General features: G+C 40.5%; 2 protein-coding genes across 2 annotated transcripts; both read left to right on the forward strand.

Moving 5' to 3' along the window:
• Positions 1–13: 13 nt before the first annotated feature.
• Positions 14–2,419, forward strand: LOC103714630 (putative pentatricopeptide repeat-containing protein At3g49142). The gene has a single exon (XM_008801951.4). The coding sequence runs from the start codon at positions 263–265 to the stop codon at positions 2,327–2,329; it is 2,067 nt and encodes a 688-aa protein (XP_008800173.2). The 5' UTR covers positions 14–262; the 3' UTR covers positions 2,330–2,419.
• A 6,718-nt stretch (positions 2,420–9,137) lies between these two features.
• Positions 9,138–14,309, forward strand: LOC103714631 (rac-like GTP-binding protein 5). The gene is made up of 7 exons (XM_008801952.4): positions 9,138–9,593; positions 10,745–10,832; positions 10,927–11,036; positions 11,157–11,220; positions 13,488–13,552; positions 13,658–13,723; positions 13,804–14,309. Exons 1-7 carry the CDS (start codon positions 9,495–9,497, stop codon positions 13,906–13,908), a joined length of 597 nt encoding a protein of 198 aa, XP_008800174.2. The 5' UTR covers positions 9,138–9,494; the 3' UTR covers positions 13,909–14,309.
• Positions 14,310–14,391: the final 82 nt, after the last annotated feature.

The following is a 14,391-nucleotide window of genomic DNA, read 5'->3' on the forward strand; positions in this document are numbered from 1 at the left end:
ATGACAAAACATGTTGTCTGAAAGAGAGAGAGAGAGAGTTGCCTAAAACACCTTTAAGATGATTCAAGATGAATAAATATAATTTCAAATGCAAAAGCAATCATATATATCAAAGTATAACACTTTCATACGGGATTTGTTATGTGGAGATAATTTTGGTGATATAAAAATAACTAATGTGATTACCGGATTGCGGATTCCCTGCTCTAAACCAAATGCCCGGACGGTGGGAGGATGGAAGTCGCATAGCCTGCTGTAGTTGATGAGAACCACCCTCATCCCACTGACCCCTCCTCTCCGCATCATCAAGGCCCGGCACCCATTCCCCATCTCCTTCCCAGACTCCCTCCTCGGATCCTCCTCAAACTTCCGGCCAGAACTCACCGACGACGCCGCTGCCTTGGTCCACTTGCTCGACGAATGCCAGTCCCCGCGCTCCCTCCCGTCCCTCCGCGATCTCCACTCCCGTCTCCTCGACCGCAGCCTCGCCTCCCACCCCTCCGTCCAGATCAAGCTTATGCGCGCCTACGCCGCCTGTGGCGACCCCGCACGCGCCCGCCGCGTCTTCGATGGCGCCTCCGCCAAGACCACCATCTTCTTCAACGTCATGATCCGGAGCTACGTTACCCACGGCCTCCACCGTGAAGCCCTCCTCCTATTCTCCCAGATGGCTCGCCTCTACCGCGTGAAGGCCGACCATTATACCTTCCCCTGCGCCCTCAAGGCCTGCTCGGACTCCGAGAACCTACAAGGCGGCCTCCAGATACACGGCGCCGTCGCCAAGCTCGGCCTCGACGCCAACCTCTTCGTGGGGAACACGCTTATCAGCTTGTACTCCAAGTGTGGCTGCTCCGATGACGCGTTCCGATTGTTCGGTGAAATGTCTCACAGAGACGTTGTATCTTGGAATGCGATGATTGCCGGGTACGCGCAGAACGGCCAGTTTGAACGGGCTATTGAGGCCTGTAAGGAGATGGTGGCGGTCGGGAGGCCAAAGCCTGACGCTGGCACCATGGCAAGCATCCTTCCCGCTATGTTGAACACTGAGCGGACCAATGTTGTGTTCGTGCGTAAGATGTTCGATGAAATGCCTAGGAAAGGATTGGTTTCTTGGAATGCCATGATCGCAATCTATGCGAACAACTCCATGGCAGCGGAAGCAATGAATCTCTTCTTGCTGATGGAGAAGGAAGGAGTAGAACCCGATGCGGTGACATTTGCCAGTGTTCTTCCTTCTTGTGGGGAGACGTCAGCTCTGGCAGTGGGAGTCCGAATTCATGAATTCATCAAAAGGAAGAGAATGTGCCCAAATCTGGTGCTCGAGAATGCACTGATGGACATGTATGCTAACTGTGGATGCTTGAAGACTTCGAGAGAGGTTTTTGATGGTATGAAAGGTAGGGACGTTGTGTCCTGGACTTCGATCATTGCAGCATATGGAATACATGGAAATGGCCGAGAAGCCATCAGCCTTTTCGAACAGATGCAGGAATCTGGACTAAAACCCGACCACATAGCCTTTGTTTCGGTTCTTGCAGCCTGCAGCCATGCAGGCCTTTTGGATGAAGGGAGGTATTACTTTAAGTGTATGACAGATCAGTATCAGATGGTTCCAAGAATTGAGCACTTCGCTTGCATGGTGGACCTCCTTGGCCGTGCCGGCTGCATTGAAGAAGCTTATGATTTCATCAGACAGATGTCCATCGAGCCAAACGAGAGAGTGTGGGGAGCTTTGTTGGGTGCTTGTCGAGTTCACTCTAATATGTCTATTGGGTTGGTGGCAGCAGATAATTTGCTGAGGTTGGTTCCAGATCAAGCTGGGTATTATGTTCTTTTATCCAATATTTATGCAAGAGCTGGTAAATGGGAGGATGTGATGTCAGTGAGGAGCATCATGGTCAGCAAAGGGATCAAGAAGATACCAGGTTGCAGCAATGTGGAACTCAGGGATAGGGTTCATACCTTTCATGTGGGAGATAGGTCGCATCCTCAGTCTAAGGACATATATGCAAAACTGGATGTCTTGATGGGGAGGATGAAGGAGTTAGGCTATGTTGCTGAGACTGAAGCAGCCCTTCATGATGTGGAGGAGGAAGACAAGGAGGGCCATCTGTCTATGCACAGTGAAAAGCTCGCGATCGCATTTGCATTAATAAATACTGGTCCAGAAATACCAATCAGGATCACGATGAACCTCCGGATGTGTGGAGATTGCCATCATGCTGCCAGGTTCATTTCAAGCATCACCGGGCGCGAGATTATCCTCAGGGACACTAATAGGTTTCATCATTTTGAGAATGGCATTTGCTCATGTAGTGATTACTGGTAATTGCCCATCCCAATTCACAAACACTACTTATTATTTACTGTAATATTGCAATTGATAATCTAAATTTTTATAAAGAAGTTCATTTTGTGAGCTGTCAGTCTTAGAAACATTAGATAAAACCAGCGGACGCTATAACACGCAGAATCTATTTTGGTGTGTTACTAATGTTGCCTAAAGTAAATAATTTAGGAGCATAACCAGAAAACATCTAGACTAGTCTTCATTTCAACTTTTTATGCTCTCAACCCTGACAGATCGTTGAGCAAAGGGAAAATTCTGCTTTTATTGAATAGTCAATCAGTGGTAGATGGTCTGAGAATTGAACAAAGTGCTTCATAGTTGACCTTCAGGGCATCTGATTGTGTTGTGGTTCCCCATCAAACCAAGCAAGAGACCGCGGGAGTTTTTGCGGGGAATTTGACAAACCTGTGACTCTGCAACTTGTATAGTTGTATATTATGGTGGGTCTTCTAGATCACTTATCTGTTAAATCATGTCATGTTTCCAAGTTTATGCTGTAGCTAGTAGATGAGAAGATATGTTGGTGATTTAGCAGGGGGATCAAGAAATCGGATTATTTTCAGCACAAAAAAAAAAGAAAAGAAAAGAAATCGGATTATAACAATATTTAACTGGGTGACAGGGTTCATGACTTGCATGTTGGAAATGGCTCCTACACGTGGTTCAATGATATTTGAGTAGGTAAATGGAGTTAAGATACAGATATTGGTTTAGAGATATTGATCACAAGATTATCTTTAGACATGTGAGATTGCTATCGTGCTATCAAGCTGATTTCAGCTATATAAGGTATGACATAATCCTAGAGGATGATAGTAGGCTTAATCATTTTAAGCATGAGATCTACTTTCGGGAAGCTAAATCTAGTTACCAAAAATAGGGCCATGCCACTCAGGGAGGACGTTTATTGCAATCTTGAATCAAACAACTGCTATTAGTAAGCCTTCTTCCATTAGCACGCCCTTGTCCCCTTCCTCTCCTCCTAGAATCCTTTCCAACCGTAGTTTACCAGTCATTCTCTAATCTCTGCAAGGTAAATCCTTAAGACCAATTTACGAAAGTAACAAAATATTATCGATATGAATCTAATGTCTTCAGCTCACAGGCCAATGCTTTAAGTCAATCACTGGCTAATATGTGCTGCTAAAACTTTACAATCTTCCATGACAATTTCCCCACCTTTTTGTCCCTGATCACACATAACTTAGACGTAAAAAGGGAATTAGGAGACCATCAATAAAGATGGAAACATACATCATGGTGAAATTTGGTCCTAGTGGAGCTTCTTTGGTTGGTTTATGGGGACATCAAGCAAGAACCTTGTGACAGAGAGTATATATGTTTTCTGTCCTCATGTTATACCCATATCGGGGATGCACTATTCAAACAAAAATAACAAAAAAAGAGAGAGGAGAGGGCATGATTTTGAGTGTCAAGCAAATCTTAGTTCCATAATAAAAACTATATTAGAGATGGAGCCAGCAGATACCACCACTTGTCTCCAATCCCAATGTCACCTTCTCTTTATCAACTGATATATTCAGCACACATGCCCACTAGTAATAGTGATGCACTTCTATTTAGGTGTGCTTCTTTGGGATTGAACGAAGCATGAGTCAGCCATTGGCTTCGAGGCAAGCTGGTCGGAAGGTTGCTGGTCAAAAGCGGTCCCAACCACAAGTTGTTTGTAGTGAGGAAGCGACGAGACCACCAAATACAAAAGATGTGGTTCAAGAAACATTATATAAGCCAGCCCACCACTACATAGGTCAAGAGTTCTGCCATTAGATGTGCTGGGAGTTGGAAGCCAAATAAAATTAGCCAATACTGCTATAAAAGCAACGCCGGGGCCAGTCACATGAAGACTTTCTGACTAGAGGCCATGCAACCCAGCAGCAAACTGCTTTGGCTCTGGCTCCACTAAATTATGTGCACTCATACAATGACATCTCGAACCTTTGAAAAATCCACCAAAAAAGAAAGAAAATCTAGCAGAAGATCCTTATCATCTTGGCAGCATCATGTTGGGTTGGATGCTCTCTTTCAGATGCATGCATTAGAATTTCTATCCAAGTTCCGGAGCAACCAAACGCATCTACCGTGCTGCTCAATCACATTCCGCCAGCCTATCAAAGAAGTCAATGGCAAGCATCATAAGCACCAATTTTTTCCCTAGTATGATGCTTGCACGCAAGGATTACATGACCATTTACTTGAGGGTCGGCTCCATACCACTTTCAAGTAACACTTCATGTTGCTTTGGCCGGTGAATCATTTCTATGTGGACTGGTGTTGCTTAACGTGCACAAAACCAAATTGGACGTGCGCTAGATGGATAGGAACTTTTACCCCTCCTCTTTGATTGCACCAAGCACATGTTGTTCATCAAAGGCTGAAACTTTTTTACGCTTCGTGCATAGGATTGGAACATTCTCAAATGCACTTCTATGGCTAAACTCCGTAGGGTACTCTACTTAATTTCATGCATGAGCCCTTCCTAGATAGGCAATAAGTGGTTAATTAGCTCGAGCAAACAACGAGTGGTTTAATGATCTGCAAGTGCTTAGAAATTCCCTGAAGAAAGAAAAACACTGCCATATGGATAGAGAAGTGATCAAGAAGAAGAGTGGCTCTCTCCATCACACGCTTCCAGGTGCAAAGGACTCTCAACTTAGCTCGAGCCTGACTAGGCTTGGTAAACCTTTCCATCGAACTTGGCCTAGCTCAATATGATATATGTCACCCCCTAAAAGTTCACTTAATTTTGGCCTGACATTATTAATCAGACTGAAGCATGACCGAGTCCAACCCTTGCCCCTTGCTCCACCATGTCATAGGAGAAAGCCTTCTTATTTCCCATCAATTTCCCATCATGAGCTTTAAATTTTTACCCTATTGTGCTGTTAAGTATGGGCATGCCTAGAATTTTACTTAAAGCACACTATCATATCATGCTCCGACCATCAACACAACACCATGAGCCTAGACAATATTTGGTCAATCAAAAGAAATGCCATGAGAGTTTATAGCATAGCAATTGCTCATAATAAACTCCTAAGAACTAGGTTCCGAGCAGAATTTAAAAAAGAAACGAGCATATATCAGGGGAGCAAGCCTCACATCCATGCAATGAATGAATCAGGCCAGCAGTTGTACAGTCTTGCTCTTAACTTCAAAAGCCTTCAAAAATGTCAATGTTACGTATGGTTATATTGCCTTTATCGATTGGCACCGTTCGGAGTGGATGCACGGTCTTGCTTAACTAGAATTTGTGTTGTCTTGAAGGAAAAGGCTGCTGCTTGGACCATACAATCTTTTGAAAGCGAGCACATCCCATTAGGAGCTGCCATGGCCGTTCTGAGTTACGGTATATTAAACGCTCTATAGAGAGAGAGAGAGAGAGAGAGAGAGAGAGAGAGATTAAAAAAGCAGCACTGGCTATCATTTGATCCTACTCCAGTCTCCCTCTTCCACCTACCATGACCACATATCCAACAAAGATTAGGTGGCTCATGAGTGCAATGGATCACACCCACTCAAAAGCCACTTAAAAGCAGTCCCCCAACCACCCTACCCTTATATTTTCTCAAGCTTTCCCGATCAAAATCCACCCCCACCTCAGCTTAAAAATTAAGAAACACAATATCCCAATCCCTTCCCCTTGCTTCACTCCTCCAAGTTTCAATGAATGAAGTCATGGCCCAATATTATATATATTTAATTTCCAATGAATTTTTCCAAACTGCCCATATGAATACTTAAACCATTCTACCATAATAACTGGATCGAGTAATGCACTGATGAATATTATTTTGATATCCTATTTATTACATTATGATGGTAGCACCTACAGAATGACCAAAAAACGTAAAAAAAAATCATGGGCAGGTCTAGTAGACTATTGTTCCAGTCCAGTGATCAGTTCAGTCTTAAGGGGTTGTTATGCTTAAGGATTCTTATTGAGAAATTGTCAATTGGTTCAGATCCACCGTTGAGATGGTCGATCAGTCTAACCGGAAAGCAACATGATTAAGCAGGGACAAAGAAGAAAGAGAAGAAAACAGGACCAGTTCGTCAACTCAATGGTAGACCTGATCCATCTAAAAATTTTATGTTCTCGTCAGCCAGAAAAGGCAGGGCCTCTGCCCCCTAGATTTATTGAATGGCCCCCTTGGGAGGTGTTATGGCAATCACCATCTTCCAGGTGGAAGTACTTGGGAGAATGCAGAAGGAGATAGGGTGTACGAGAGAGAGTGCAACGTGCAAACCTTGTTAGCTGTGCTTTTCAGGAAAAGATCGAAATTATTATTACATATAATACCCCCAAATTATATTTTTAGGACTTATAATAGCGTTGTGAGTACCTGTCACATTAAAAGAAAGAGATAATACTATGGATGGTTATGATCCTATTGATCAAGAATATTCATAATCAAAACATGTACTTTAAAGCAGATTTAATGAATATTATACTTTATGTTTGATCTCATGCACCCTTCTCCTTTCTCATGGACGTCTCAGAGTGAATTTGGAGGGCCGTGTTAGGATAAAGATGAAGAAGTCGGAGGTGGAGACCCATGGGCCCATCCCCCCCTCCTCCAGAGTTTCGGTTGGCGAGCTGATGTGTAGGTACAAACCCTTACTATTTAGGCTTTGTGTCCTTTATGCATAATATTTAATTTAATCTAATTTAGGATGGTCTCGATGGCTAGTGGTCGCTTAGTTCTAAAGAATTCACTTAAGGTCACAGGGGCATTAAGGGATTTTGTCCGGCTCTGCAGGTATTTATATTGACTTGTATAACATCTTTTGAGTACCAATTTTGTGAGGATCCAATGCGGACATGTGTTTAGTCCCACATCAGTTATTCGCTGCATAGATTTTGGATATTTATACAGGATTAAGGAATTCAAATAATATCTTCCGGCTAGTTATTTTGGATGAGGTCTTGGATTGTTAGAAATGGTATTGGAGCCGATCCAACCTATAGCGTATGTGGACTAAGAGATACTGCAGCACGGATCTACTGAGACTGACCACAATCGATCGTGGTGTTTGTGATTAGATTTGAATGGATTTAAATCCTTAGCCTGACGAAAACGTTAGGGCTTGAACGGAGAAGTATGTGAGGATCCGTGCGGACGTGTGTTTTGTCCTACATCGGTTATTTGCTGGGTAGATCTTGGATACTTGTACAGGATAAAGAAACCCAAATAATACCTTTCGACTAGCCATTTTGGATGAGGTCTTGAGTTGTTAGAAGTTTTACTATATGAAATATTGATATCAAATTAACATTTACAAAATATGTAAAATATTTTTTAAAATTTTAAAATTTTTAAAATTTATTGTATTGGCAGTTGACCTTTTCTCTCTTATTTCCTTCTTTATTTTGACTCATCACCTCAAGAAATTCACCTATATTCGTCCATTTCTCGAGCATAAATTATGCAAACGGAGAAATAATATTTGGATAACTTGTATTGTATATCATATGGATAACTCTATTTTCCCCTCAGCAGAAGAATTGCTAACCTCACCAGTAATAATATTAACTGCTGATTTGGCATCAAATCGGCAAAGCTATGAAGCTCATTGCCGTGCTTACTTTCATCATTCCTTCTTATTGGCAATGGTGAATAGCTAAAATTTAATAAAATGCATTAACTCAATAACTACAACTTTAGTTTGCAAAAAGAAGGGGCCAAGCATTAAACATAACTTGCCAAAAACCCAATGCTTAGAAATAAGGGATCTTTTAAGTTGAATTCATTCTGTATCCATATCAAACAACAAGGATGTGGACCATAACTTTATCCATTCTGAGATGCATCATTGTATTCAAAAGCAAGTCTGGCATGCGTACTGATTGATATATATATTCAAAAGAACTTCTCCAAATCATGGATACAATAAAGTTCTTATGCCCTTTGAGCACAAAAGAAAGCCTTGGGATCAAATTAGTTGATGGAGTTCCTTTGGATTGGTTTACTTCATTCATAGTGTCTGCGGCGAGGCTGCCAAATTTCTCCCCTTCTGTTCAAAACATGTGCAGACACAAAATCTAGAACTATTCAACATTCGGTCTGTAGAGGTCCTCTTAAGTGTATTTTCCACCAAACAATGGACCGCATTTCACACCTTTTTATTTTTGATGACTGCTTAATGATCACTCGTGCCTTGGAGAAAGATTCAGAGGAACTTAGGAGGATTATGATGAGCAATCGTAGACAATCAGATTAGGCTGTCCGTTTACTAAAAAAAATCTGCATCTGAATCTTATCCGAATTGGATACGAAACCGGACACGATCAGATATAATCCGACCTGTTTAGGTTCTAGTTTGGATAGAGGGAGATTCATCTACTATAATCTATTGCATTTCTAAAGATTCAGCAGTAGTTCCTTCCGGAATGGCCTCCTCTGGGAAAGAAAATCAAGCAGCAAATTTGATGGCTGACATGGCTAACGAGGACTTGATTTTACTGGAACTGCTAATTGTCCGACTCCCAGATTTTTTTTTTATTTTTTTTATTTTTGAGGTTCTACCTCATTCTAACAAAATAAACTGCTCGGTACTTTTTTTTTCAAGGTTTATCGTTCCTTGATGTAGATTTTTTAATTGGATTCCCATTGGGGTTTGGTTTTAATAATATCTTATTGGTTTCGGTAGTATGAATATGGCATGCAAACCTAAGATTAAAATAGTCAATTAATTTGATAACGTCTTACTACTGATAATGTTAATCTACAGATATTTTTATCTCACTGGGGTCAGCGACCGCTTCAACCGCCCCCCTTCCCCCTTCTGCCCCCCCCCTCCTTCCCTCCTCCCTCCTCCTCTTCCATTCCGAGCGCAGCGAAGAAGAAAGAGAGTGGGAAAGAGAAGAGAAAGGAGATTTCCTCGTAGATCTCATCGTCTTCGGCTTCATCCAGGGTTAGGTTGGTCGATCATCCGACTCAGTCGTTATTGTGCCCTTTTCTTTTTCCTTTCGATCCCTGGGAGGGTTTCGAAGGCATTAGGCCGGGAATGCGGGGTGTTTCGAAAGGGATTTCTGTTTTGGAGTGATTGGAGGAGGGAGGAGAAGGGAGAAGGTCGATTTCCGGGGTTTTTAGGGTAGTTTGTGGAGATCTGGGGGGAGGAGATGAGCGCGTCGAGGTTTATAAAGTGCGTCACTGTCGGGGACGGCGCCGTCGGCAAGACCTGCTTGCTGATATCCTACACCAGCAACACCTTCCCCACGGTGAGTCCTCGAAATTCCGGGTTTTCTTGCCGTTAGGCTTTCATATTTGTGGGCATTGGGTCGTGGGGATGAGAAAAGTGCTGTCTTTTTTTTTTGTATTGATGCTGGTGAGGTTGATATCAGGAAGATTGAAACAAATTTAGGTTTGTTGTTGTTCGGAAAAAACCCTTTCTTTTTACTTTTTTGTCTATCTGATGAATCACAATTGTTTGTTCGAGGACGTAATTTGGAGTTTGTTTTGTTTTATGTTGCATGCGCGTTGTTCGAAAATCGAAAGTTCGTGCCTTTTCAGGGTTTTGCTTTTTTTCTTTTTAGTTTAAGTCATGGGAAAGAAGGCAAAGGAAAAGAACTTCATGTCTCGAAAAAGAAATAAAAGATTTTATTGTTTTAAGTTTTTTGGTGTCGTTTGATGAAATGTTGGAAAACTATTAACGATCCTTCTTATGCTCCCTCTACAGTTGATGATAGATGGTAGTTATTCATGAAGATTTAATGATTTTACTTTGGCTCTGTATAGTGTGTATTGTTCTTTTTTTCTGCTATAATTTTGGGAGAACATTCCGGACCATAAAACTATCCATCATTTAATGTTTTACTTTCTGGTTGATAGACTGGAAAAGATGATCACAGAGAAATTGATATGCTTGTAATTACCTGCTCCTTAAATTAGAAAGGCAATTTTAGAGTGAAAAACGCCCATTTGGTTTCTCTTTCACTGAGTTGTAAAGATGATCATATAGAACACATTGCTTTTGATATTTGGGATTTCCATTAACTGCAAATTTGGGAAAGCGATCCAAGTTTCACAGTACTTGTCCATGCAAATATAGATATGCTTGTGAGAGAGAAGAAAAAAAATGTTCTCTATGGTTTTGTTATGTTGAATTACTGCTCAGGTCAAACAGTTTACCTTCGGCAATTTGAATTTTTATTGTCTTCTGTTTCTTCTTAGTTTCTTTGAAATATATGCTCTTATCTACTAAAAGGACTCTGCCTAGTTACAGCCTTATGTGTCAGTATTTTATCTGAGAAATATCATGCCTTCTCAAGTTTTCTTGTTGTATATATGTGTACTAGGCATCTTTTACTCAAGTTTTTTAAAAAATATTTATCGTCTATGAAATTTTATGATAATGTATATTTCATTGCAGGACTATGTGCCAACTGTTTTTGACAACTTCAGTGCAAATGTGGTGGTGGACGGAAACACCGTTAACCTAGGGCTGTGGGACACTGCAGGTAAGTGCTCCACCCCCTCTGCACTGCCTCCCCCTCCTTCCCCCTCCTCTCCAAGTTTGTGGTCCCAGTCTGAAATTGTTCTTCAATGTAATAGGCCAGGAGGATTACAATAGGCTAAGACCTTTGAGCTATCGTGGAGCTGATGTTTTTCTCCTGGCTTTCTCTCTTATCAGTAAGGCCAGCTATGAAAATGTCGCTAAAAAGGTGTGGGATCTATTACTATCTTGTCATTTACTATATGATTCTGTCTTTTGCTTTTTTTTCTTTAAAAAGTGTGTAACCACTAATGTTCTATTATTCCATAATTGTATTTTGCTCTTCCAGTGGATTCCTGAATTGAGGCATTATGCACCTGGTGTTCCTATAATTCTTGTTGGAACAAAACTTGGTAAGTCTTCATAATCCCATTTGGTGTTTTTCATCTTCTTCATTCTCTGCTTTTTTGTGCTAAGTGTTTCCCTTATCTGTTTGATTAATCTACAGTGCATGCAATTCTGCATAAAAGCCATTTCAATGCTAGAGAATATGAATTCTGATGATTGCTGAATTGTTTTGACACCAAGTGCACTGGGATTGCATTTGTTATTAAGTTTCAGTTTTATGTCACTATGTATGATGTGAAGTGGCTGACTTAGGACCTGGTGGATGGCAGTAGCTAGAATCGACGGGTATTATTAAAATTCTTGAAATGTAACCAGTGCTGCAACTGTATCTGAATTTCATTCTCCAGGTCAACTCAGTGATTCCATATTTTGCGATAGATAATTGTGTCTAGGAGTAAATTTGTCAAAGCCAGTGGTCATTTTGTTAGCATCAGGAATGCTTAATTTGTTCTAGGAAACACTTACGTGCTAGGTGATTTCAGCTACTGTACAGTATGCTTGTCTTGCTTCAGCATTAATCTGCTATATGTGCTGCATTTGTTCTGTAGCACTAAGGGGTCTATCCTTCTCTTCTGGGTTATAGTTTTGGAATTTCATTGTTGAATCTACTCTATGGCTATATTTCCTTTTTGTAAATCCACCTCTTATAGGTTATCCAGATATAGGTCCAGGTATACCATGATGATGCTGCAATATATTGTACCATATTGCTTGATTTGTAAACTATTATTGGTAAGGGTGGATGATGGATTTTGCTGGATGTCCATGCTGAGGAACATGATAATATGCTAAAATTAGTAACTGCTCGATGATTCAGCATATTTAAATTCAGTGCAATAATTTAATATATAAAGAGCTAATTTTGAAAAAAAACTGTTGATCTGTGTTTTTTTTCCTTCTTACGTACTGAATTTGTAAGCAGAATTGATATATTAAGCATGTATATAACCATCGAAAGTCACTTATACTTGCTCTAGCATGTTGCAAATTTTATAGATTCAATGCCTGTTTACATTTGCATGATTTCTTGTGTGTCCAATTCTCTGGTTTTTTTTATTTTTCTTTATGGTGCTGCAAATTTTCCATTCTTGTAGATATTTGTAACAAGAATCATTCACATGGGATCTTCGATGACATGGCTTCCTCCTGGCCACCTTATGTATGTACAAATACATTTAATGTCTCTTAGGATGTTGTTGTAGTCCTAGTCCAGTGGATGCCATAAAAGCCCTGTGCACTCTGCATATAATTGCTGGTGTGGTGTTATGGATGGACAAAGATATTGTAGCATATAATAATTTGTTGAGTTGTTGAAATTGTTGGATTCATAAATATACTGTTACTAACTGCTATGAGATTGGAGCTCACAGATCTTGGAGATTCAAGCTCAAATCTTTTACTACTCTTGTTGGTGAATAGAGGGGGCGAGACTTCATTTTCTTAAAAATGAAACTTCTTCTTCTGTAAAATTGGTTTGATATGAAAAAATCTGAATAATTACTGAATGAGTTTTAGATGGAATGCTGCAACAAAAGTCAGGACCCTCTTATCTAATCAATAATATGAAGATGAGCCAATGGTGATACTAACTGCTCAATTATGTGCAAAGAAATGAAGAAATAATTAAATGACACAAAGAAAACCAAGTAATGAATATATATGACATCTCCTATCTATTTTGCTTAGTTTGGGCTGGAAGATCGTTTTCAGCCCAAAGTCAAAACCTTAGTCTAAGCTTGCGCTTACTGTAAGTGTGTGCTTTAGTAACATGACAAAGTGATGCACTTGATGCAATTTTTGTTTTCCATTCTTGCAACTTGGATCTTCCTATTTCCGTGCTTAACTTGTATAGGCAGTTTGCCTTATTCCTTTCAAATGGTGATTGGTCTGTCCCTACAGTCTCCAGACTGCAGGATCAGCAGCGGTCCCGTTATTCTCTTTATACCTCTTCTTATCTTGAAGGCTTAAACCTAGGTTCCAAAGTTATGTTCCACTCTCAACCATGGGATATTACAGAAGCAGGGAAGCAAGGCTTCCAAACCTCTGATTAAAGTCAAGTAATTGGTAATTGAAGAGTAGTGAATAATTGTGCAGTCTCATTTTCTTATATAATTTGCATACTACATGATGCTTATTTAAAACTGCTATTGCTTGCTAGTTCTCAGGCTTTCTTGTAACACTGTATGTTGCATCTGACATTTTCTGATGTTGTAGCTATTTTACTTGTAATAATCTTGATGTGGTTTCTGAGTAACTAATTCTTCACTTACAGATCTTCGTGACGATAAGCAGTTCTTCATAGATCATCCTGGTGCTGTGCCTATTACTACCGCTCAGGTAAGATATAACATGTAAATGAGTTGAAGCTTGAATCTTTGACATTTTCTTTCTGTCAGCATCATAACAGCGCTGCATATGATTTGTTCACATTTATTGTTAAAGGGAGAGGAGCTTAGGAAGCTGATAGGTGCTCTTGCCTATATTGAATGCAGCTCAAAAACACAAGAAGTATGCTGTTTCTTTTATCTTTGCATGTCTTTACCATTTGGATAGTCCTTCATGGTTATACAATGAGGTTTTGTGTGCAGAATGTTAAGGTAGTCTTCGATGCAGCCATTAAAGTTGTACTTCAGCCCCCTAAGCAAAAGAAGAAGAAGAAGAGAAAGGCACAGAAGGGCTGTTCCATTTTGTGAACAAGGAGAAATAGAGGATGAATTAGGACTTACTGGCCAATATTGTTGCATTCTCTTGCTCTATGAAAGGAACTAGGTCTTTGGTGTATAGTCTACTGACAGCATTAGCGAGGTATAGACGTGTCAGTTGATGATTTATTTTTGCTTTGTCTGGGTCTTGCGGTGCTCCGTAACCCACTTGTCAGTAACAGGCACCTTATTGCTGATGGCTTTTCCCTACTCGTACACGGGCACAGAACAGGCCATCTGAATTGTTTCTCTTGGATGGACCATCCTATACAATCACTATTTGTGTACCTTTATTTTAAACCCCTAAGAAGGTTTAGCTGTGTTGCTTGTTATGCTTCTGGTTGACAACTGTTTTAACACTTGTTCGTGCAAACATTGGAATCTGGCAGCGACAACAATCATCAAAAGCTTGTTTCTGATCGTCATGTATCTTTTGCTGATATCGAAAGCTCAGACTCGTGCGCAATAGCTATT

The sequence above is a fragment of the Phoenix dactylifera genome, chromosome 5 (genome assembly GCF_009389715.1).
Source record: "Phoenix dactylifera cultivar Barhee BC4 chromosome 5, palm_55x_up_171113_PBpolish2nd_filt_p, whole genome shotgun sequence".
NCBI lineage: Eukaryota > Viridiplantae > Streptophyta > Magnoliopsida > Arecales > Arecaceae > Phoenix > Phoenix dactylifera.

Bases quoted from the DNA above. Each gene is read 5' to 3' on its own strand.
- LOC103714631 (XM_008801952.4), top strand. From the start codon at position 9,495: ATGAGCGCGTCGAGGTTTATAAAGTGCGTCACTGTCGGGGACGGCGCC. The intron at 10,833-10,926 runs GTAAGTGCTCCA...TCAATGTAATAG, and splicing joins AGGGCTGTGGGACACTGCAG to GCCAGGAGGATTACAATAGG. The intron at 13,553-13,657 runs GTAAGATATAAC...TTATTGTTAAAG, and splicing joins TGCCTATTACTACCGCTCAG to GGAGAGGAGCTTAGGAAGCT.
- LOC103714630 (XM_008801951.4), top strand. From the start codon at position 263: ATGAGAACCACCCTCATCCCACTGACCCCTCCTCTCCGCATCATCAAG.